The sequence below is a fragment of the Hemitrygon akajei genome, chromosome 11, assembly GCF_048418815.1.
Source record: "Hemitrygon akajei chromosome 11, sHemAka1.3, whole genome shotgun sequence".
Taxonomy (NCBI): domain Eukaryota; kingdom Metazoa; phylum Chordata; class Chondrichthyes; order Myliobatiformes; family Dasyatidae; genus Hemitrygon; species Hemitrygon akajei.
This window is the reverse complement of record NC_133134.1, coordinates 7,016,812-7,042,916: the sequence shown is the minus strand read 5'-3', so window position 1 is coordinate 7,042,916 and position 26,105 is coordinate 7,016,812. Positions and strand designations below refer to the sequence as shown.

General features: G+C 50.0%; 1 protein-coding gene across 1 annotated transcript in view; it reads left to right on the top strand.

Annotated features, from left to right (window-relative positions):
* Nucleotides 1–22,969, top strand: part of LOC140735290 (parvalbumin, thymic CPV3-like) — a 103,111-nt gene extending 80,142 nt beyond the window's left edge. The window contains exons 4-5 of the mRNA XM_073060172.1: nucleotides 17,219–17,328; nucleotides 22,710–22,969. Of these exons, the coding sequence (XP_072916273.1) occupies nucleotides 17,219–17,328; nucleotides 22,710–22,735 (136 nt within the window). The 3' untranslated portion in view covers nucleotides 22,736–22,969. The remainder of the gene's footprint in view (nucleotides 1–17,218; nucleotides 17,329–22,709) is intronic.
* The last annotated feature ends 3,136 nt before the right edge of the window (nucleotides 22,970–26,105 follow it).

Genomic DNA, 26,105 nt, shown 5'->3' with positions numbered 1-26,105 from the left:
CAGTACCCGGACCATATCCTCTCTCCCCCCACCCCCACCCCCAGTACCCGGACCATATCCTCTCTCCACCTCCCCCACCCACACCCAGTACCCGGACCATATCCTCTCTCCACATCCCCCTCCCCCAGTACCCGGACCATATCCTCTCTCCACTCCCCCCCACCCCCAGTACCCGGACCATATCCTCTCTCCCCCCACCCACACCCAGTACCCGGACCATATCCTCTCTCTACTCCCCCCCCCCACCCCCAGTACCCGGACCATATCCTCTCTCCACATCCCCCTCCCCCAGTACCCGGACCATATCCTCTATCCACATCCCCCTCCCCCAGTACCCGGACCATATCCTCTCTCCACTCCCCCCCACCCCCAGTACCCGGACCATATCCTCTCTCCCCCCACCCACACCCAGTACCCGGACCATATCCTCTCTCCACCTCCCCCCACCCCCAGTACCCGGACCATATCCTCTCTCCACCCCTCACCCCCAGTACCCGGACCATATCCTCTCTCCACCCCTCACCCCCAGTACCCGGACCATATCCTCTCCCCCCCCCCCACCCCCAGTACCCGGACCATATCCTCTCTCCACATCCCCCTCCCCCAGTACCCGGACCATATCCTCTCTCCACATCCCCCTCCCCCAGTACCCGGACCATATCCTCTCTCCCCCCACCCACACCCAGTACCCGGACCATATCCTCTCTCTACTCCCCCCAACCCCCAGTACCCAGACCATATCCTCTCTCCACATCCCCCTCCCCCAGTACCCGGACCATATCCTCTCTCCACCCCCCCACCCCCAGTAACCGGACCATATCCTCTCTCCTCCCCCCCCACCCCCAGTACCCGGACCATATCCTCTCCCCCCCCCCACCCCAGGTACCCAGATCATATCCTCTCTCCACTTCCCACCCCCAGTACCCGGACCATATCCTCTCCCCCCCCCCACCCCAGGACCCGGATCATATCCTCTCTCCACTTCCCCCCCCACCCCCAGTACCCGGACCATATCCTCTCTCCACTTCCCCCCCCACCCCCAGTACCCGGACCATATCCTCTCTCCACCTCCCCCCCACCCCCAGTACCCGGACCATATCCTCTCTCCCCCCCCCCCACCCCCAGTACCCGGACCATATCCTCTCTCCCCCCACCCCCACCCCCAGTACCCGGACCATATCCTCTCTCCACCCCACCCCCACCGCCGGACCCGGACCATATCCTCTCTCCACCCCCCACCCCCCAGTACCCGGACCGTATCCTCTCTCCACCTCCCCACCCCCAGTACACAGATCATATCGTCTCTCCACTCCCCCCCACCCCCAGTACCCGGACCATATCCTCTCTCCACCCCCACCCCCAGTACCCGGACCATATCCTCTCTCCCCCCCCACCCCCAGTACCCGGACCATATCCTCTCTCCCCCCCCACCCCCATTACCCGGACCATATCCCCTCTCCCCCCCCCACCCCCAGTACCCGGACCATATCCTCTCTCTCCCCCCCCCACCCCCAGTACTCGGACCATATCCTCTCTCCCCCCCCACCCCCAGTACCCGGACCATATCCTCTCTCCCCCCCCACCCCCAGTACCCGGACCATATCCTCTCTCCCCCCCCACCCCCAGTACCCGGACCATATCCTCTCTCTCCCCCCCCACCCCCAGTACCCGGACCATATCCTCTCTCTCCACCTCCCACCCCCAGTACCCGGACCATATCCTCTCTCTCCCCCCCACCCCCAGTACCCGGACCATATCCTCGCTCCCACCGCCCACCCCCAGTACCCGGACCATATCCTCTCTCCACCTCCCCCCACCCCCAGTACCCGGACCATATCCTCTCTCCACCCCTCACCCCCAGTACCCGGACCATATCCTCTCTCCACCTCCCCACCCCCAGTACCTGGACCATATCCTCTCTCCACCTCCCCTCACCCCCAGTACCCAGACCATATCCTCTCTCCACCCCTCACCCCCAGTACCCGGACCATATCCTCTCTCCACCTCCCCCCCAGTCCCAGTACCTGGACCATATCCTCTCTCCACCTCCCCACCCCCAGTACCCGGACCATATCCACTCTCCACTCCCCCCCAGTCCCAGTACCTGGACCATATCCTCTCTCCACCTCCCCACCCCCAGTACCCGGACCATATCCTCTCTCCACCTCCCCCCACCCCCAGTACCCGGACAATATCCTCTCTCCACCCCTCACCCCCAGTACCCGGACCATATCCTCTCTCCACTCCCCCCCACCCCCAGTACCCGGACCATATCCTCTCTCCACCCCTCACCCCCAGTACCCGGACCATATCCTCTCTCCACCTCCCCCCACCCCCAGTACCCGGACCATATCCTCTCTCCACCCCTCACCCACAGTATCCGGACCATATCCTCTCTCCACCTCCCCCCCACCCCCAGTACCCGGACCATATCCTCTCTCCACCCCTCACCCCCAGTACCCGGACCATATCCTCTCTCCACTCCCCCCCAGTCCCAGTACCCGGACCATATCCTCTCTCCACCTCCCCCACCCCCAGTACCCGGACCATATCCTCTCTCCACTCCCCACCCACCCCCAGCACCCGGACCATATCCTCTCTCCATCTCCCACCAACCCCAGTACCTGGACCATATCCTCTCTCCACCTGCCCCCACACCCAGTACCCGGACCATATCCTCTCTCCATCTCCCACCCCACCCCCAGTACCCGGACCATATCCTCTCTCCACTTCCCCCACCCACCCCCAGTACCCGGACCATATCCTCTCTCCACCTCCCCCCACACCCAGTACCCGGACCATATCCTCTCTCCACCCCACCCACCCCCAGTACCCGGACCATATCCTCTCTCCATCTCCCACCCCACCCCCAGTACCCGGACCATATCCTCTCTCCACTTCCCCCACCCACCCCCAGTACCCGGACCATATCCTCTCTCCACTTCCCTCCCCACCACCAGTACACAGATCATATCCTCTCTCCACTCCCCCCCACCCCCAGTACCCGGACCATATCCTCTCTCCACCTCCCCCCACACCCCCACCCCCAGTACCCGGACCATATCCTCTCTCCACCCCACCCCCACCCCCAGTACCCGGACAATATCCTCTCTCCACCTCCCCCCACACCCAGTACCCGGACCATATCCTCTCTCCACTCCCCCCCACCCCCAGTACCCGGACCATATCCTCTCTCCACCTCTCCCCCCACACCCAGTACACGGACCATATCCTCTATCCACCTCCCCCCCACCCCCAGTACCCGGACCATATCCTCTCTCTCCTCCCCCCACCCCCAGTACCCGGACCATATCCTCTCTCTCCTCCCCCCACCCCCAGTACCCGGACCATATCCTCTATCCACCTCCCCCCCACCCCCAGTACCCGGACCATATCCTCTCTCTCCTCCCCCCACCCCCAGTACCCGGACCATATCCTCTCTCTCCTCCCCCCACCCCCAGTACCCGGACCACATCCTCTCTCCACCTCCACCCCCAGTACCCGGACCATATCCTCTCTCTCCTCCCCCCACCCCCAGTACCCGGACCACATCCTCTCTCCACCTCCACCCCCAGTACCCGGACCATATCCTCTCTCTCCTCCCCCCACCCCCAGTACCCGGACCATATCCTCTCTCTCCTCCCCCCACCCCCAGTACCCGGACCACATCCTCTCTCCACCTCCCCCCACCCCCAGTACCCGGACTATATCCTCTCTCTCCTCCCCCCACCCCCAGTACCCGGACCACATCCTCTCTCCACCTCCACCCCCAGTACCCGGACCATATCCTCTCTCTCCTCCCCCCACCCCCAGTACCCGGACCACATCCTCTCTCCACCTCCACCCCCAGTACCCGGACCATATCCTCTCTCTCCTCCCCCCACCCCCAGTACCCGGACCACATCCTCTCTCCACCTCCACCCCCAGTACCTGGACCATATCCTCTCTCCCCCCCCCACCCCCAGTACCCGGACCATATCCTCTCTCTCCCCCCCCACCCCCAGTACCTGGACCATATCCTCTCTCCCCCCCCCCACCCCCAGTACCCGGACCATATCCTCTCTCCACCCCCCACCCCCAGTACCCGGACCATATCCTCTCTCTCCCCCCCCACCCCCAGTACCCGGACCATATCCTTTCTCTCCTCCCCCCACCCCCAGTACCCGGACCATATCCTCTCTCCACCTCCCCACCCCCAGTACCCGGACCATATCCTTTCTCTCCACCTCCCACCCCCAGTACCCGGACCATATCCTCTCTCCACCTCCCCCCCCCACCCCCAGTACCCGGACCATATCTTCTCTCCACCCCCCACCCCCAGTACCCGGACCATATCCTCTCTCCACCCCCCACCCCCAGTACCCGGACCATATCCTCTCTCCCACCCCCCACCCCCAGTACCCGGACCATATCCTCTCTCCACCTCCCCCCCCACCCCCCAGTAACCGGACCTTATCCTCTCTCCACCCCCCACCCCCAGTACCCGGACCATATCCTCTCTCCACCTCCCCCCACCCCCAGTACCCGGACCATATCCTCTCTCCACCTCCCCCCCACCCCCAGTACCCGGACCATATCCTCTCTCCCCACCTCCCCCCACCCCCATTACCCGGACCACATCCTCTCTCCACCTCCCCCCACCCCCAGTAACGGAACCATATCCTCTCTCCCACTGCCCACCCCCAGTACCCGGACCATATCCTCTCTCCCCCCACCCCCAGTACCCGGACCACATCCTCTCTCCACCTCCCCCCACCCCCAGTAACGGAAACTTATCCTCCCTCCACCTCCCCCCACCCCCAGTACACGGACCATATCCTCTCTCCACCTCCCCCCACCCCCAGTAACGGAACCATATCCTCTCTCCACCTCCCCCCACCCCCAGTACCCGGACCATATCCTCTCTCCACCTCCCCCCACCCCCAGTACCCGGACCATATCCTCTCTCCACCTCCCCCCCACCCCCAGTACCCGGACCATATCCTCTCTCCCCACCTCCCCCCACCCCCATTACCCGGACCACATCCTCTCTCCACCTCCCCCCACCCCCAGTAACGGAACCATATCCTCTCTCCCACTGCCCACCCCCAGTACCCCGGACCATATCCTCTCTCCCCCCACCCCCAGTACCCGGACCACATCCTCTCTCCACCTCCCCCCACCCCCAGTAACGGAAACTTATCCTCCCTCCACCTCCCCCCACCCCCAGTACACGGACCATATCCTCTCTCCACCTCCCCCCACCCCCAGTAACGGAACCATATCCTCTCTCCACCTCCCCCCACCCCCAGTACCCGGACCATATCCTCTCTCCACCTCCCCCCACCCCCAGTACCCGGACCATATCCTCTCTCCACCTCCCCCCCACCCCCAGTACCCGGACCATATCCTCTCTCCCCACCTCCCCCCACCCCCATTACCCGGACCACATCCTCTCTCCACCTCCCCCCACCCCCAGTAACGGAACCATATCCTCTCTCCACCTCCCCCCACCCCCAGTACCCGGACCATATCCTCTCTCCACCTCCCCCCCACCCCCAGTACCCGGACCATATCCTCTCTCCCCCCACCCCCAGTACCCGGACCACATCCTCTCTCCACCTCCCCCCACCCCCAGTAACGGAAACTTATCCTCCCTCCACCTCCCCCCACCCCCAGTACACGGACCATATCCTCTCTCCACCTCCCCCCACCCCCAGTAACGGAACCATATCCTCTCTCCACCTCCCCCCACCCCCAGTACACGGACCATATCCTCTCTCCACCTCCCCCCACCCCCAGTACCCGGACCATATCCTCTCTCCACTCCCCACCCACCCAGTAACCGGTGCAAATCCTCTCTCCCCCCACCCCCAGTACCCGGACCATATCCTCTCTCCACCTCCACCCCCCACCCCCAGTACCCGGACCATATCCTCTCTCCCCACCCCCCCACCCCCAGTACCCGGACCATATCCTCTCTCCACCTCCCCCCACGCCCAGTACCTGGACCATATCCTGTCTCACCCCACCCCCAGTACCTGGACCATATCCTCTCTCCCCCACCCCCAGTATCTGGACCATATCCTGTCTCACCCCACCCCCAGTACCTGGACCATATCCTCTCTCCACTCCCCCCCACCCACCCCCAGTACCTGGACCATATCCTGTCTCACCCCACCCCCAGTACCCGGACCATATCCTCTCTCCACTCCCCCCCACCCACCCCCAGTACCTGGACCATATCCTGTCTCACCCCACCCCCAGTACCTGGACCATATCCTCTCTCCCCCACCCCCAGTACCTGGACCATATCCTGTCTCACCCCACCCCCAGTACCCGGACCATATCCTCTCTCCACCTCCCCCCACCCCCAGTACCCGGACCATATCCTCTCTCCACTCCCCCCCACCCCCAGTACCTGGACCATATCCTCTCTCTCCCCCCCCCCACCCCCAGTACCCGGACCATATCCTCTCTCCACCTCCCCCCACCCCCAGTACCCGGACGATATCCTCTCTCACCCCCCACCCCCAGTACCCGGACCATATCCTCTCTCCCCCCCCAGCCCCAGTACCCAGACCATATCCTCTCTCCACCCCCCACCCCCAGTATCCGAACCATATCCTCTCTCCACCTCCCCCCCCACCCCCAGTACCCGGACCATATCCTCTCTCCACCTCCCCCCACCCCCAGTACCCGGACCATATCCTCTCTCCACTCCCCCCCACCCCCAGTACCCGGACCATATCCTCTCTCCACCTCCCCCCACCCCCAGTACCCGGACCATATCCTCTCTCCACCTCCCCCCCACCCCCAGTACCCGGACCATATCCTCTCTCTCCCCCCCCACCCCCAGTACCCGGACCATATCCTCTCTCCACTCCCCCCCACCCCCAGTATCCGAACCATATCCTCTCTCCACCTCCCCCCCACCCCCGGACCCGGACCATATCCTCTCTCTCCCCCCCCCCCACCACCAGTACCCGGACCATATCCACTCTCTCCTCCTCCCACCCCCAGTACCCGGACCATATCCTCTCTCCCCCCCCCCCACTCCCAGTATCCGGACCATATCCTCTCTCCACCTCCGCCCCACCCCCAGTACCCGGACCGTATCCTCTCTCCACCCACCCCCAGTTATCGGACCATATCCTCTCTCCACCTCGCCCCCACCCCCAGTACCCGGACCATATCCTCTCCCCCCACCCCCTCCCCCAGTACCCGTACCATATCCTCCCTCTACCCTCCCACCCCCAGTACCCGGACCATATCCTCCCTCTACCCTCCCACCCCCAGTACCCGGACCATATCCTCCCTCTACCCTCCCACCCCCAGTACCCGGACCATATCCTCTCTCCACCTCGCCCCCACCCCCAGTACCCGGACCATATCCTCTCTCCACCTCCCCCCACCCCCAGTACCCGGACCATATCCTCTCTCCCCCCACCCCCACCCCCAGTACCCGGACCATATCCTCTCTGTCCCCCCCCCCCCACCCCCAGTACCCGGACCATATCCTCTCTCCACCTCCCCCCCCAGTATCCGGACCATATCCTCTCTGCCCCCACCCCCAGTACCCAGACCATATCCTCTCTCCACCTCCCCCCACCCCCAGTACCCAGACCATATCCTCTCTCCATCTCCCACCAACCCCAGTACCCGGACCATATCCTCTCTCCACCTCCCCCCACCCCCAGTACCCAGACCATATCCTCTCTCCATCTCCCACCAACCCCAGTATCCGGACCATATCCTCTCTGCCCCCACCCCCAGTACCCAGACCATATCCTCTCTCCACCTCCCCCCACCCCCAGTACCCAGACCATATCCTCTCTCCATCTCCCACCAACCCCAGTATCCGGACCATATCCTCTCTCCCCCCACCCCCAGTATCCAGACCATATCCTCTCTACACTCCCCCCCACCCTCAGTACCCGGACCATATCCTCTCTCCACCACCACCACCCCCCCCCCACCTCTTTCATGTAATTAGCCAAATTTCTCTTGTATTGCAATTGAACTTTGCTCTGGCACCTCGTTCTACACTCACATCACTTTGAGCGACGAAATTCCCCCTCAGGTTCCCTTTAAATATTTCACCTTTCCCCCTTAACCTATGACCTCTAGTCCTCACCAGACCCAACCTTGGAGGAGAAGAAGCCAGCCTGCATTTACCCAATCAATGCCCACTTCATGAGTACTAGCCCTGGTCCAGAGGGTCACCTGCCCTCTGAGTTCTGGTTTCTGGTTGATAAGGTTCAGGAGGTACAGAGGGAATGTCACTGTGGCAGAAGTGCTGTGGGTCCCTCACGTGAAGCCCTCCTGACCCATTGGAGATGGTAGCATGGTTCCTCCTGGTACCCTGGGTCAGTTAGGGGTGGGACAGTGGAGTAGTGTCGCCATTACAGGGCTAGTGATCACCAGTTCCCACCGCTGTCTGTAAGGAGGTTGTGCTTTCTCCCTGTGACAGCGCGGCTTTCCTCAAGTTCAGTTTCTTGTCATTCAAACATGCACATAAATATAACAAAGGAAACAATGTTCCCCCAGATCAAGGTGCACAGCACAGTATGTATCACACTCTCACACTGTCACACACCTGTATGTGACACAAGTTTAGAAAGCGAACGGTATAATACTACGTCTGCTTCATACGTGATGAGACCCGGGGTCCTGGGGCAGAAGCTTCCTCCCACTTTCCAAAGACGTACATGTCGGGGTTACTAAGTTGTGGGCTCGAAGTGTGGTGACACTTGCAGGCTGCCCCAGTGCAATCCTCGCTGATTTGATTCAGACAAAAACTCCACTGCACGTTTTGATGTACAGGTGACAAATGAAGTTACTCTCTTTTAACGTCCATGTCTCAACCAGCATCACTATCTCCTATGGCTGCCATGCTGTTGACCATGGGAGTTGTTCAGTCAAAGCAAGTCCTTTCACCCATTCAGTCTCCGCCTACCAATAACCGCCCATTTATACTAATCCAACATAAATCCCACTATTCTCCCCACAGTCTCCCCAGATTCTGTCACTCATTTACAGCAGCCATTGATCCTGCCAACTTGCACACTGTTGGGATGTGGGAGGAACCCACAGGGTCATGGGGAGAACATGCAAACTCCACACGGGCAGCACTGGAGGTCAGGATTGGACCCTGATCTGGTGTCTGGCAGCGGCTCTCCCTGTTGCACTGCTGCGACTTCAGTCACCTCAACAATGAGCTGATTCCACAACCTACAGACTCACCTTCAACCACTCTGCAACTAATGTTCCCGTATTAGTTATATATTAAAAGACAAATTGTGCAAGTATTATTATACACACTGTATATTTTATATATATATACTGTATATATAATATTTGCACTATTTGTGAACATAGAATTTATGAAAGGCTATACATAAATAAATAAACCAAAGCACAAAAGACATTCTTAAAAATATAAATTCTATTGTATTTCTTTATTTTTCCTGTAAATGCCTGTAAGAAAGGGAACCTCAGGGTAGCATATGGTGACATGTAGGTACTTTGATGATAAATTTACTTTGATCCAGATAGACTGCACGTTACAATAACATTTTAAAGCACTGAATTGGATGTGTTGATTTGGAGGTACATTGCAGGGTGCTATAGAAATGCAGGTTCTTTTACCGTTGCGTTACCTTTTTGGTGTACTGCTTGTTTCCCCACCGTTCTTCCAATCGATTATTGTATTTTGTTTGCCCTTTGAGCGAGTGACTCTAGGTGCCACAGCGAGGACCAATCCTTCAGTCAGCTCCGTCTCTGTCTCGTAGAGTCACACAGCACGGAAACGGGACTAACCCGACCAGCTCAAACCATGCATGCTGACCAAGTTGTCTCATCCAGGCTAAACCCCACTGCAGATGTTTCGCCCACATCCCTCTAAACCTTTTCTATCCATGCATCTCTGCAATTGTCTTTTTGGTGGTGGTATGATAGCGCAATGCTTTACAGTACCAGTGACCTGGGTTCAATTCCTGCCACTGTCTGTAACGAGTTTATATGTTCTCCCCATGATCGCATAGAGTCCAAAGACTTCCACAGTCCAAAGACGTAATGGTTGGTAAGGGTTAATTGGTCATTGTAAATTGCCCTGCGATTAGGCTAGGGTTAAATCGGGGGGTTACTGGGTGGCAACGCTCCAAGAGCTGAAAGGACCTATTCTGCATTATATCTCAGCAAAGTAAATTTTTTTTAGAAACTGTAACTGTGCCTGCCTCAACCACTTCCTCTGGCAGCACATTCCGTATACTCCCCACCCTCTGTGTTTAAAAACCTACCCTTCAGGTCCTCTTTAAACCTTTCCCCTCTCATCTCGTGAGGTAAGCCTACTAGATAATGACTCTCCTGTCTGGGGATAAAAGACTGGGACCATCTATATTATCCAATGCCCCTCATGATTTCTATAAACTCAAAAGAAGGAGTTCCCAATCTGGGGTTCACGGACCCCTCGGTTAATGGTAGAGGTCAGGCATGAAAAAGGTTGGGCTCCCTGTCTAAATCTAAAGTCAGTCCTCAGCTTCCTGTGTTTCACAGAAAACAGTCACTGCCTGTCCAATCTCTTCTTAGAGTTTAGTCTCCAGTCCTGGCAATCTCCTTGTGAATCTATTTTTCATTCTCTCTAGCTTGATCAAATCTTTCCTATAATACGATGACCCGAGCAGCACACAATATTCCAGGTGTGGTTTCATTAATGTCGTATACAACTGTAACAGCTTCTTCTTGGGTCCTTAGCTCCCAGCGGAGCGTAGGTTATCGATGACCTCCGGCATCCATCGTGTCGATGGTATGGTTGGAGCTCATCAGTGTTTCTACAATCCTTTGTACAGGGGATTGGTTTCTACAGCTTCACAGAGCCCTGTTGGACAGCCATTTCCACCTCTCACGGCGGGGGAGTAGGGTTGGACTTTGAGAGGAATACAATTATACACCATATTCTAACTCTTGTACCTTTGCCCAGACTGATGAAGGGAGGCATGCCAAATGCTTTCTTCAGCACTCTGTCTACCTGTGTCACCATTGTTCAGGAACTAAGTATTTGTATTTCTTGTTTCTCTATTTTACAAAACTCCACAGGGCCCTGTCATTCACTGTAAGTCCTGTCCTTCACTAATTGCATCATTTTGCACTTGTCTGAGTTCAGTTCCACTGTACAGCACAGAAATCAGGCTATTCAGCCCATCTAGTCCATGCTGCCTGATCCTTTGCCAAGTGTTATCAATTTACACCTGGACCATAGGCCTCTATATTCCAACCCATCCACATACTTATTCAAACTTCAATCAAACCTGCTTTCACCATTTGTGCTGGCAGCTCATTCCATACTCTCACTGCGTTCTGAATGAAGAAGTCCCCCCTCATACTCCTGTTAATTCATTCAATAGTTATCCACTTTCTCAATTGACTGAGACCCTGTTGTAACCTTAGATTTACTAGCTACCAATTGTGATATCATCTGCAAACTTACTAAACATGCCACCTACATTTTCATCCAGATGTGCAATATATATGACAAACAACAGGGGATCCATTACCAGTCCCACTGGTCACAGGTCTCCCATTTATGAAACCACCCGCCACTTCCATCCTCCTCGTTCCTTCCATCAACTCATTTTGCATTCAATTAACTCGCTCACCCTGGAGCACTTCCTGACTAGCTTACCATGTGAGACTTTGTCAGAAGTTTTGCTGAAGTCCATGTGGATAATGTCTACTACCCTACTCGCGTCAATCTTTTCGATCACCTCTTCAAAGAACTCAGTTGTCCATAAGACAGAGGAGCAGAATTAGGCCATTCAGCCCATCATGTCTGCTCCACCATTCCATCATGGCTGATTTATTATCCCCTCTCAATCCCATTCTCCTGCCTTCTCTTCGTAATTTTGACACCTGACTAACCAAGATCCTATCAACCTCTGCTTTAAATATACACAATAACTTGGCCTCCACAGCTGTCTGTGGTAATGAATTCCACAGAATCACCACCTCTGGCTAAAGAAATTCCTCCTCGCCTCCCTTCTAAATGGACATCCCTCTTATCTAAGGCTGTACCCACTGATCCTAGACTCTCCCACCATAAGAAACATCCTCTCCATATCCACTCTATCTAAGCCTTTCAACATTCAATAGTTCTTATATGACTGTATCTTACTGATATCTTATGTATGCTTGCTGTCTTGTATGTGCTATATGTACCTTATGCTATATGTACCATAGTACCAATATACATTGGTATTATGTTTTGTACCTTGGCTGTGGAGTAACACGGTTTCATTTGGCTGTATTTGTGGGTATTTATGTATGGTTGAATGACAGCTGAACTTGAACTTAAAGTTGAATTTGCCATTCATTCTTCTAAAGTCCATCAAGTACAGGCTCAACGCCATCAAACACTCCTCATTCCTTAACCTTTTCATTCCTGGAATCATTCTCAGGAACGTCCTGGACCCTCTCCAATGCCAGCATATCTTTTGTTACATTAGCGGTTCAAATCTGCTCACAATAGTCCAAGTGCAGTCTGACCAAAACCTTGTAAAGACTCAATGTTACATCCTTGCTTTCATATTCTGATCCTCTCAAAATGAATGCCACTTCCTCACCACCAACTCAATCTGCAAGTTAACCTTTAGAAAATCCCACGAGTATTCCCAAGTCCCTTTGCACCTCTGATTTCTGAATTTTCTCCCCATTTAGAAAATTGTAAACTCCTTTATTCCTATTCATATTCTTCCCAACACTTCCTTCCATCTCCCACTTCTTTGCCCATTCTCCCTGTCTAAGTCTCTCTACAAAGTCTGTGCTTCCACAAACACAACTTGCCTCACGAAACCCAACTTAACTCACACAAAGCCAAGCGGATCCTGTCTCTCAGAAGTTCCTCCAGCAACGTACCCACCACTAATGTAAGGCTCACCGGTCTGTAGTCCTCTCTTTTAAGTTATTTATTTCTGAAGAGTATTAGTAATGGCTGGGGTCACCCGTCTTGTAAAGACACTGCCCAGAAGGCAATGGCAAACCACTTCTGTGGAAAAATTTGCCAAGTACAATCCTGGTCACAGAAAGACCATGACCGACTAAGTCATATGATATGGCACATAACGAACAAATTATTTCTGGAGAATAATATTGTAGACTCTCCTGTGAGCCTGCTCCACAATGGTCATCCATCACTCCAACCCCAAACGCTGGGTATGGGGTATTCCAAAGGAGAGACTGGAGACAGAAAACATATCAGCAGCTAACTCTCCCTTCAATCCCTTATCTGCCCTCAGCCAGCAACTTTCCAGCATGACAGCAATGTTCTGTCAGATATTTAGTTATCCACCTCCAACAAATGGAAAACACCAAACTCAACTACACTGCAGTAATGGCTCCCCTTGGCAGGAGCCATCCTGCTTAGCATAGAGCTAAATATCCTCAAAGTTCAAAGTAAATTTATTATCAAAGTGCATAAATGTCACCAAACACAACCCAAATATTAATTTTCTTGTATACTCAGTAAATCCAAGAACAACAATAGAATTAATGAAAGATCACAACCAACAGGGTGGACAAACAACCAGTGTGCAAAAGACAACAAACTGTGCAAGTACAGAAGAAAAAAAAAACAAATAACGAGAATAAATTAAAAAAAATAACTATTGCGATCATGAGATGAAGAGTCCTTGAAAGTGAATCCATTGGTTGTGGGAGTAGTTCAGTGGTGAGGTGAGTGAAGTTACCCTCTTTGGTTCAAAAGCCTGATAGTTGAGGGGTAATAACAACATCTTCCTGATGGCAGCAGTGAGAAGAGGGCATGACCCAAGTGGTAGGGGCTCCTCGATGGGATGAATCAGAGATAACCTCTGGACACAATAATTGGGACAACACCGTGTCTGGATAAATGGAGCAGTACAGCTCAGAACAGTCCTTCAGTCCATGAAGTTTTGCTGATCTTTTAACCTACTCCCAAGATCGACCTAACACGTCCCACCCACATAGCCTATTCGTCTGCCTATCTAAGAGTCTCCTAACTATTCCTAACATATCTGTCTCTACCACCAACCCTGGTTGCGTGTTCCACACACTCACCACTCTCCATGTAAAAACATACTTCTGACACCCCCCATACTTTCTTCCATTCACCTTAAAATGATGCCCCCTTGTATTAGCCATTTCCTGCCTGGGAAAAAGAAGCTGGCTGTCCACTCCCTCTATGCCTCTTATACATCTCTATTAAAAAATCTCTCATCCTCCTTTGCTCCAAAGAGAAAAACCCTAATTCGCTTGACCTTTCCTCACAAGATGTGCTCTTTATATACAGTATGGAGACTTATCCCAACCCATTCTATATGAGACTTCTTTAGAATTATCCACAAATTTTCCTTTCCCCCCAGCTCAGCTCAGCTGCAGTTTGTAGTGACATGTTCCACAACCTCACCTGTCTACCATTCACTGATTCACGGAATGTTACAGAATAGAAAGAGGACCATTGTGTCCGTGACAGTGGAAGTGCATCATCATCATCATGAGCCATATCGTACGATGTGGGCAATCTTGGCCTTAATGACCATGATTATTCTTGGCAAATTTTTCTACAGAAGTGGTTTGCCATTGCCTTCTTCTGGGCAGTGTCTTTACAAGATGGGTGACTCCAGCCATTATCAATACTTCAGAGATTGTCTGCCTGGCGTCAGTGGTCACATAACCGGGACTTGTGATCTGCACCAGCTGCTCATAGGACCATCCACCACCTGCTCCCATGGCTTCACTTGACCCGGATCGGGGGTCTAAGCAGGTGCTACACCTTGCCCAAGGGTGACCTGCAGGCTAGCGGAGGGAAGGAGCACCTTACACCTCCTTTGGTAGAGATGCATCTCTATCCCACCTTGCTAGTGGAAATTAAACTTTGGTTACCACCTTCCCAGTTGGACCATAAGACACAGGATCGGAATCAGGACAATTTGGCCAATCGAGTTTGCTCCACCATTCAATTATGGCTGACTTACCTTCTCTCTTAACCCCATTCTCCTGCCTTATCCCTATAAACTTTGACACCTTTACCAGTCAGATCTTGGTCTGTCATCCAGCCCTTCAAAAGCTCATTAGGAACTTTGGAATCGTGTGATGGTTTATGCCTCCTACGCAACTTTTCAGACTCGTGAGTGAATTAAGCAGAAACATGAGATTCTGCAGCTGCTGGAAATCTTGAGCAACACACGTAAAATGCCGGAGGAACTCAGCAGGCCATGCTGCATCCATCGAGAGAATAAACAGTCGACGTTTCAAGCCAAAGTCCTTTATCTAGTCTCAGGCGACCATGGTAACCTGTGCCTGCATTCCAGTGCAATTGGCATCAGAAGTCCTGTGAAGTCAACTGTTTACTTCCCTCCGTAGATGCTGCCTGACCTCCTGAGTTACTTCAGCATTTTGTGTGTTTTGGTTCAGTAAAAGCACTTTTTTTCTTCTTAATTCCGCTCTAATTTGTAAACCATTGACTTAAATTTGTTCCCTTAGTTACTGACTCTAGTACCAGACAATCTGTTTTTATTGACCCTTTCTTGGCCACTTATAATTCTGTGTTCCACAAATTAAATCTCCCTTTGGTCTCCTGTGTTCCAAAGAAATGAAACCAGCCTCACAACCTCCCCTCACAGTTGTATTCTAACACATAGTTAATTCAGTTCCAGTGTCATTCCCCTGCTCCCACACACTGTGACCTGCCTGATCCAATTAGTCTCCTTAAGCAACCGGTCTCTCTGTCTTGCTATCTTCAGATTTGATACTTGTATGGATCAATATTTGGAAGCAAAGGGAGGCAGCATTGTTACTCTTAGAAAACAGAATAACAGTCATTTTGTAAACATACGGGTGCCATGGTAGCATAGCAGTTAATGTGACACAATTACAGCTCAGGAGTTCAGAGATCAATACTGGCGTCATCTGTAAGGAGTTTGTACATTCTCCCAGTGAACTGCGTGGGTTTCCTCTGGGTGCTCCGGTTTCCTCCCACAGTCCAAAGGCGTACCGGTTAGTAGGTTAACTGGTCATTGTAAATTGTCCTGTGATTAGGCTAGGGATGAATGGGTGGGTTGCTGGGCGGTGCGGTTCGCTGGGCTGGTAGGGCCTGCTCCTCACTGAATAAAAGATAAATAAATTAGAGATTCTGCAGATGTTGGTAATCTGGAGCAACACACAGAAAATGCTGGAGAAGCTTGTCAAGTCGGGCGGCATCTATGGAGAGGAATAAACAGTCAACAATTCAGGCTGAGACCCTTCATCAGCACTGGCTTCTGCCCCTTTCCTTTCCAGACTTCATGAAGGGTCTTGGTCCAAAATGTCAACTAATTGTTCCTCTCCACAGATGCTGCCTGACCTGTAGAGTTCCTCCAGCACTTTGTGTGTTGCTTCTCAGAGTTATTGATCTTTCAATCACTTATAGTTTTGTAAAAGAGTAATGTCAGAATTAATTAAAACAATTACAATGATCTATCGGATTCCATCATTTTCGAACAAATAGAGGACAAAATTATCATTTTACTTTGATTTATCAATAAGAGCAGATATTATTATCACTAAGTATTTTATAATTCACGGATTGGGTTAGGTATATTTGTGGCAGGGACAGGGCTGAGGGATATTTCATTTAAAACAACTTACTGTCTATCCCCCTACTGGGACATAAGTAGACAACAGCAGCTTGCCAGAGTCCCCCGTCCAGAGCCAGGCTTTCCTCTGACAGGGATGAGACCTTGTGAGCTTCTGTTGGCACTTCAGTAGCTCTGGGATTTACAGGCCCAACACTCTTCCTTTTGCAGCTGGGTCTAGGACCATCCCTGGTAGAATTGGTAAAAAGCAAGCTAACCTCATTTGCTAAAGCAATAGATGCACGAGGTATTGCATAAGCTTGTTTCCCTCCCTCACCATATCTCCTGACCTGTCCATCATCTCCCCCTGGTGCTCGTCCCCCTTCCCTTTCTTCCATGGTCTTCTGTTCCCTCCTATCAGATTCCACCCCCCCCCCCCGCCTCCAGCCCTTTACCTCTTTCACCAATCAACTTCTCAGCTCTTTACTTCACCTGTCCCTCTCTCCCAGTTTCACCCATCACCTTGTACTTCTTCCTCCATTCCCCCAAAATGGCCACTGTTTATTCCCGTCCATAGCTGCTGCCTGACCTGCTGAGCTCCTCCAGCACACTGTGTGTACTTGCCAAGGCAATGTTTCTTTTTTTCCCCGTAGATACTTCCTGCAACGGTTCTCTGCCGGGGCAAGAGTCCTAAGTGACAACGAGACCAAAGTTTTTATGGCTGGAGGCGACAAAGACGGAGATGGGAAGCTTGGGGCTGATGGTAAGTTGGTAACCCTTTGCAGAACTACTGATTTTAATCACAGTACGGCACGGTAGCGTATGAGTTATAACACCTCACAGCGCCAGCAAGCGGGGTTCAGTTCCTGCAGCTGTCTGTAAGGAGTTTGTGTGTTCTTTATTGAGATACAGTGCGGAACAGGCCCTTCCGGCCCTGGAACCAGCCACCCAGCAACCCCCCGATTTAACCCTAGCCTAATCACAGGACCATTTACAATCACCAATTAACCTACTAACTGGTAATGTGGGAGGAAACCAGAGCACCTGGAGGAAGCCCATGTGGTTACAAGGAGAACGTACAAACTCTTTATGGACAGCTGGGGATTTGCAGGCGTGCTGTATCGGCACCGGAACGTGGCCGCAGTTGCCGGCTGTCCCCAGCACATCCCCGACACAAATGGGTCACGGTTAGTGGGATGCGGGCACGCTATGTCGGCGCTGGAAGTGTGGCGACCCTTTTTGGCTGCCCCCAGCACATCCCCGACATAAAGCATTACACTGTAGGTTGCGATGACAAATAAAGCTAATCTTCACGTTTAATCTCTAATTAATTCTTGAACTTGTCTGAGGGATAGATAGTGACTGCAGCATTTAGTTAGAGCAGGAGGTTCCCAGTCTTTTTTATGCCATGGACTGAGGGGGCCTGTGGGCCCTCTGAAGCAAACCATTTGGCCCCGGGGTCCTGGTTGACCATCAAGTTTAACAGTAAAATAATCCCATTGTGTTTTCCCAACATTCTCATTAACTCCCTCCAGATCCTGACCCCTCCCTTCCCTCTCTGGATTCTGAACCCCTCTCCGGATTCTGGCCCCCCTCTCCCTCTGGACTCTTGACACCCCCCCACCCCGGACTCTGACACACCACCCCTCATCCGGACTCTGACACCCCAACCCTGGATTCTGACACCCCACCCCCACCCCAGACTCTGACACCCCCCACCCCAGACTCTGACACCCCCCACCCCGGACTCTGACACCCCCCCCCACCCCAGACTCTGACACTCACCTGTACAGCAGAGGTGATTTACAATGTCAAATTAATCTCCCGACCCAGATGTGGGAGGAAACCCATGCAGCCATAGAGTCATAGAGTCACAGAGCACTGCAGCATAGAAACAGGCCCTTCAGCCCATCTAAACCGTGCCAGATGATTATTCTGCCAAGTCCCACCCACAGACCTGAATTGAACCGTTGCCCTCTGTACCCCTTCCACCCATGTACCTACCAAAATTAATCTTTAGTGTTGAAATTGAACCCATATCCACCACTTCTGCTGGCAGCTCGTTCCACAATCACACAAATCAAGAAGTTTACAGAAACATAGAAAACCTGCAGCACAATACAAGCCCTTCGGCCCACAAAGCTGTGCCGAACATGTCCCTACCTTAGAAATTACCCAGGGTTTTCCATAGCCCTCTATTCTCCTGAGTTCCATGTACTGTCCAGGAGTCTCTTAAAAGACCCTATCATATCTGCCTCCACCACTGTCGCTGGCAGCCCATTCCACACCCCTACCACTCTCCACATTTAAAAAAAACACCCCTGACATCTCCTCTGTACCTACTTCCAAGCACTTTAAAACTGTGCCCTCTCGTACTATCCCATTTCAGCCCTGGGAAAAAGCCTCTGACTATCCATACGATCAATGCCTCTCATCATCTTATACACCTCTATCAGGGCACCTCTCATCCTCCATCCCTCAAGGAGAAGAGGCCGAGTTCTTATAAGGCATGCTTTCCAATCCAGACAACATCCTTGTAAATCTCCTCTGCACCCTTTCTATGGTTTCCACGTCCTTCCTGTAGTGAGGCGATCAGAACTGAGCATAGTACTCCAAGTGGGGTCTGACCAGGGTCTTGTATAGATGCAACATTACCTCTCAGCTCCTAAACTCAATCCCACTATTGATGAAGGCCAATACACCATACACCTTCTTAACCACAGAGTCAACCTGCGTAACAGCTTTAAGTGCCCTATGGACTCAGACCCCAAGATCCCTCTGATCCTCCACACTGCCAAGAGTCTTACTATTAATACTATATTCTGTCATCATATTTGACTTACCAAAATGAACCACCTCACACTTATCTGGGTTGAATTCCATCTGCCACTTCTCAGCCCAGTTTTGCATCCTATCAATGTCCCGTTGTAACCTTTGACAGCCCTCCACACTATCCACAACATCTCCAACCTTTGTATCATCAGCAAATTTACTAACCCATCCCTCCACTTCTTCATCCAGGTCATTTATAAAAATCACTAAGAGTAAGGGTTCCAGAACAGATCCCTGATGCACACCACTGGTCACCGACCTCCATGCAGAATAGAACCCGTCTAGAAACATTCTTTGTCTTCTGTGGGCAAGCCAGTTCTGGATCTACAAAGCAATGTTCCCTTGGATCCCATGCCTCCTTACTTTCTCAATAAGCCTAGCATGGGGTACCTTATCAAATGCCTTGCTGAAATCCATATACACTACATCTACTGCTCTACCTTCATCAATGTGTTTAGTCACATCCTCAAAAAATTCAATCAGGCTCGTAAGGCACGACCTGCCTTTGACAAAGCTATGCTGACTATCCCTAATCATATTATGCCTCTCCAAATGTTCATAAATCCTGCCTCTCAGGATCTTCTCCATCAACTTACCAAGTACTGAAGTAAGACTCATTGGTCTATAATTTTCTGGGCTATCTCTACTCCCTTCCTTGAATAATGAAACAACATTCACAACCCTCCAATCCTCTGGAACCTCTCCCGTCCTCATTGATGATACAAAGATCATTGCCAGAAGCTCAGCAATCTCCTCCCTCACTTCCCACAGTAGCCTGGGGTACATCCCGTCCGATCCTGGTGACTTATCCAACTTGATGCTTTCCAAAAGCTCCATCACATCCTCTTTCTTAATATCTACATGCTCAAGCTTTTCAGTCCACTGTAAGTTATCCCTACAATTGCCAAGATCCTTTTCCGTAGTGAATACTGAAGCAAAGTACTCATTAAGTACCTCTGCTATCTCCTCCGGTTCCATACACACTTTTCCACTGTCACACTTGATTGGTCCTATTCTCTCACGTCTTATCCTCTTGCTCTTCCCATACTTGTAGAATGCCTTGGTGTTTTCCTTAATCCTGCCCACCAAGGCCTTCTCATGGCCCCTCCTGGCTCTCCTAATTTCTTTCTTAAGCTCCTTCCCGCTACCCTTATAATCTTCTAGATCTCTATCATTACCTAGTTTTTTGAACCTTTCGGAAGCTCTTCTTTCCTTCTTGACGAGATTTACAAAAGCCGTTGTACACCATGGTTCCTGTACCCTACCATCCTTTCCCTGTCTCATTGGAATGTACCTATGCATAACCCCACGCAAATATCCCCTGAACATTTGCCACATTTCTTCTGTACATTTCCCTGAGAACATCTGTTCCCAATTTATGCTTCCAAGTTCCTGCCTGATAGCCTCATATTTCCCCTTACTCCAATTAAACACTTTCCTAACTTGTCTGTTCCTATCTCTCTCCAGTGCTATGGTAAAGGAGTTACAATTGTGATCACTATCTCCAAAACCCTCTCCCACTGAGAGATCTGACACCTGATCAGGTGTCCCCTCATGTTCTCCTTAAACATTTCACCTTTCACCCATAACCTATCACCTTTAATTCTAGTCTTACCCAACCTCAGTGGAAAAAGCCAGCTTGCATTTACTCTAACTACCGTATATCTGCTGTAACTTTGTCCACCTCTATCAAATCTCCCTTCCTTCTCCTATGCTCCAGAAAATAAAGTCCTATCCTTTTCAACTTTTCCCCTAAAACTTGGGTCCTCAGTTCCTGGCAACGTCCTTCTAAATATTCTCCAAAATTTTTCAATCTTATTGATATCGTTCCTAGCAAGGTGACCAGAACTGCACACAATATTCCAAATTAGGCCTCACCATCCGAACTCCTGTATAAGATGAAGGTACAAACTCTAGACAGACTCTACCTGAGGTGGAATCAAGACATCTCTTGAAATTCCCTGATGTATCTGGCTCTCCCACCACCCCGAGCAACACATTCCAGACACCCACAACTGTCTGTACTTTTTTTAAACTTGCCCCTCACATCTCCTTTGAAATTACCTTAACTCTCACTTCAAATGTATGGCCTCTGGTATTAGACAATTCAACCCCTGGAAAAAATATTGTCTGTCTACTCTACCTATCTCTTTCATAATGCTATCAACCTCTGTCAGGTCTCCCTCAGCCTCCATTGCTCCAGAGAAAACAACCCTAGTTTGTCCAAACTTTCATTATATCACATGCTCTCTAATCCAAGCAATTCTTCCGCACTCTCTCCAAAGCCTCAACATCCTTCCTATAATGGGGCAACCTGAACTTTATAAAGCTGCAACACAGTTTCCTGTTCTGTTCTTTGTATTGATGTTGTCTAAATGCATGTATTAATGAACTGACAGAATGCCTTTTTTTTTGTAATTTATCTTTTATTGAAGTTCATCAAACAGACATTTCCATAAGATGTATTTCAGACATTGTACATATACATCATATAATCATATATATCACAAATCTCCACAAAGTATTTATCTGGGGTATACATTTATAGAAAAGAGTGGAAAGAAAAAAACAAGCAAAAGGAAAGAACTATGTACAAGTAGGGAGTGATCTTTTTTTTTACAACAGATTCATTGATTTGTGAGAATAAAATCAGGCCTATGAGGCATTATGTAGTTAAACCATTTTCCCCAGAATGAATCAAATTGTTCCAGCTTATGATTAACAGATGCTGTTATCTTCTCCATTTTGTAAATGTGCATTGTAATTTCCATCCATGTATTTAAAATTGGGCTCTCCTGTGATAACCATTTCCTAGTAAGAGTCTTTTTATCAGCTACCAACAGTATATTCATTAAATATTTATCTCTTTTCAACCATTTTTGAGGTATATATCCAAAATATATGGTCTTACTCTCCAAGGGTACTTCACATTTAAAGATGTCTTGTAGGGCATTGTGTATCCCCCTCCAATAGTTTTTGATAACAGGGCAGTCCCAAAAAATATGATAATGATTTGCATTTTGATTTCCACAATTTCTCCAGCAAACAGGGAGGTTACTATCATAATGGGATTTCTGAGAGGGTGTAATAAAATATCTTATCAAGTTTTTACATCCAAACTCCCTCCATTTCTGTGAATTGGTACACTTCCATTGATACCTCCATATTGTTGTCCATTCTTCCTCAGATATAATTATCCCTCCTTCCTTCTCCCATTTTGTTTTAATGTATGAAGTCGAATGTGTTTTAAGATTTGACAACCCCTTATACATGGAACTGACAGAATGTCTAATGAGCAATTCTCTTTTACAGAATTTGTTGACCTTGTAATGTCATAGATCCCCACCCCCCAGGATGGCGTTGCTTCTGGCATTTGAAGGCAAGGGTACATTAAATACAAAGCAACTGTTTTCGTGACTACAGCATGAACAACACTTTTCTGTTGTGATGAAGGGATTGTAGAAGCACTCAGAGATTCAGAGGTAGCCCACGATTTGAGTAATGCGTGCTCTCTAAGGGAAGATTGTCTTTAGAAGATTGTAATCAATAATAAAAAGAAAACTTGCCTTTTATCCAAATGTCTTTTTAGTTTGTTTCTGCTAAGATTATTCTGATCCCTGTGGCATTGAGCAGAATTTTGAATATATTATTATTATTATGAAGTTTCAAAGATCGCAAGTTATGAAAACCATTTTTGGGGATTTTTGTGCCTTCCTGGCAAGCCCAATTTTACTTGCCCATGCCCAAGGTCATGAGGAGACATGGCCTTGAAGACTCACCCTCTTAAACCCACACTCAACATCTTAGCAACAGCTTCTTCCCCTCTGCCATCAGATTTCTGAACAGTCCATGAACACTTCCTTGTTATTCCATAAGACCATAAGACATGGGAGCAGAATTAGGCCATTTGGTCCATCGAATCTGCTCCAGTATTCCATAATGGTTGATTTACTATCTCACTCAACCCCATTCTTCTGTCTTCTCCCATAACTTTGGTGCCCTGACTAATCAACAACCTATCAACCTCTGCTTTAAATATACCCAATGACTTGGTCAAGACAATCATTCCACATATTCACCACCCTCTGGCTAAAGAAATCCCCCCTCACCACTATTCTAAAGGGACATCCTTCTATTCTGAGACTGTGCTTTCTGGGCCTTCTTTCCTGGCCCACAAAAAGTTGATCAGCCCTGTGGCTCCCAGGGACTTGCTGCTTTCACCACACATTCATACGTCTTCTAGGCAAAGATTCTTCTTCTCCCAGGGACGAGGTCTTTGGAGCTTCAGTGAGGATAAATCTGGTTCTGGTTCTGATGCTGAGCCAAAGACGTAGCTGCTGGCAGTAGCTCTTCAGAATCCTCTGTCCTGGGCCCGTCTTTCAAGTTGTCCCCAGTGTAGCCCTTTTTCAAAGATTCTTCCTCTCCCAGGGGTGGGGTCTTCGGAGCTTCTGTTGGTTCTTCTGTAGTGCTGGGTTTTTACAGAAGGTGGTTGCTAGCCCATGCTCAATGCTCCCCCTTTTGCAATCGGGCTTGAGACCATGCATGGCAGACTCCGGACTGGATTAGCTTGAGAGATTTCCACCCCTGAATTAATGGGGATTTTTTACAGGCCTTTTTTCAAAATGTCAGATTATAGACCATAGAACGTTACAGCACGGTATAGGCTCTTCAGCCCACGATGTTGTTCCAATTCTTTAATCCCCCCCCCCAAAATCAATCTAACTCTTCTCTATAGCCCTCCATTTCTATTTCATCCATGTGCCTATCTAAGAGTTTCTTAAGTGTCCCTTACGTACCTGCCTCTACCCCCATCCCTAACATGGCGTTCCACACACCCACCAATAAATTTAAAAAACTTGCCTCTTCCTGAAATGTATATTCGCCTCCACAGATCATCTCTGATCTGCTGAGTTCCTCCATTAATTTTGTGTTGCTCTGAATGTGCAGCTTCTGCAGAATCTCTTGTGCCTGAGTCAACAGAGATGAGGAAGAAGTGTTTTAGCCAGAGGGACGGGAATCTGTGGAATTCATTGCCACAAACTGCTGGGAGCTCAAGTTATTGGGTATTTTAAAAGCAGAGGTTGACAGGTTCTTGATTAGTAAGGGTGTCAAAGGTTACGAGGAGAAGGCAGGAGAATGTGGTTGAGAGGGAAAATAAATCAGCCATGATGGAATGGCAGAGCAGACTCGACCTGCCAAATGGCTTATTTCTGCTCCTCTGTCTTATGGTCTGTCGTGGCATTAGAAATCAAGTGCAGGCCGAGTGCCCCTTGTCTGAAAATTCAAAATCCAAAATTTTTTGAGTGCTGACGTTACAAATGAAAAATTCCAGAAGGCACTGGGAAGGTTCCACAAGACACTGGGAGGTCTCTGTGCACCACAGACAGTTCTGAGAAGTGATCTCACATATGTAATGAACAGAAGTTAATGAAAAATAGAAAAACACTGCAGAAAGTGAAAAATGAAGATCTCGAACATGTATTGAAAGAGTGGATTCATCAGCACAGGAGTGAACATATGGCATTTAACAGTATGCTGATCATGAAACAAGCAAAGATCTAAACTTCTAAAGTAAATGTATTATCAAAGTACATATATGTCACTATATGCAATCCTGAGATTCATTTCCTTGTGGCCATTCATAGTTAATCCAAGAACCATAATAGAGTCAATAAAAGACTGCATCTTATGGAAAACCTCACAAAGAGCTGAAAATTGAAGGTAATTATGATTATTCATCAGGCTGGTTGCAGAAATTTAACAAAAGGTACGACATTAAATTTTTAAAGAAATAAAAAAATCGAAAAGATCTGATCATGAAGCAGAAGAGAAATTCATTGAGTTTGCAAAGATAGTTACTAGTGAAAATCTAACACTGGAACAATGCTGATTGTTTTATACCTTATGTAAAATCTAAAATAAAGTCAAATACAGATGCAGTGTACTGTACCCTGTTAATCAAACACTGTATCGTAGGTAGAGACTGAAAGCCTGCCATTGTTCAACAGCTGGTTCAGGTATTCTCCCGCTGTTGCTGTGCTGCACATATTGGATTTTCGTTACATTAATGGCGTCTAATAATTTTTACTGTTAAGTACACATGTGTGATGGGTGAGTGTAAGACGAGGACTGTTTACTGGTAGCACATAAATTCAGAATCGAAAATTATAGCAATCCTGAGCTATCTCAATATATATTCCAAATCTGAAAAAATACTAACTGCGAAACATTTCCAGCCGCAGGCATTTTGGATAGGGAGTACTCAGCCGGTATCTGGATGATAATTCAAATTTCTGGATTACTAGTCTGGTGGTACACAAAGTAGCTGATACGGTTCAGTCCATCATAGGTAAAGCCCTTCCCACCGCTGAGCACATCTACATGGAGCTTTATTGCAGGAAAACGGGAACCCCCACCACTCAGATCATGCTCTCTTCTCACTGCTGCCATCAGGAAGGAGGTACAGGAGCCTCAGGACCCACACCACCAGGTTCAGGGATAGTTATTACCCCCCTCAACCATCAGGCTCTTGAACCAGAGGTGATAACTTGATTCAACTTCACTCACCCCATCACTGAACTGTTCCCTCAATCCATGAACTCACTTTCAATGACTCTTCATCTCATGTTCACAATGTTCATTGCTTATTTATTCATTATTATTATATCTTTCTTTCTTGTACTTGCACAGTTTGTTGTCTTTTGCACA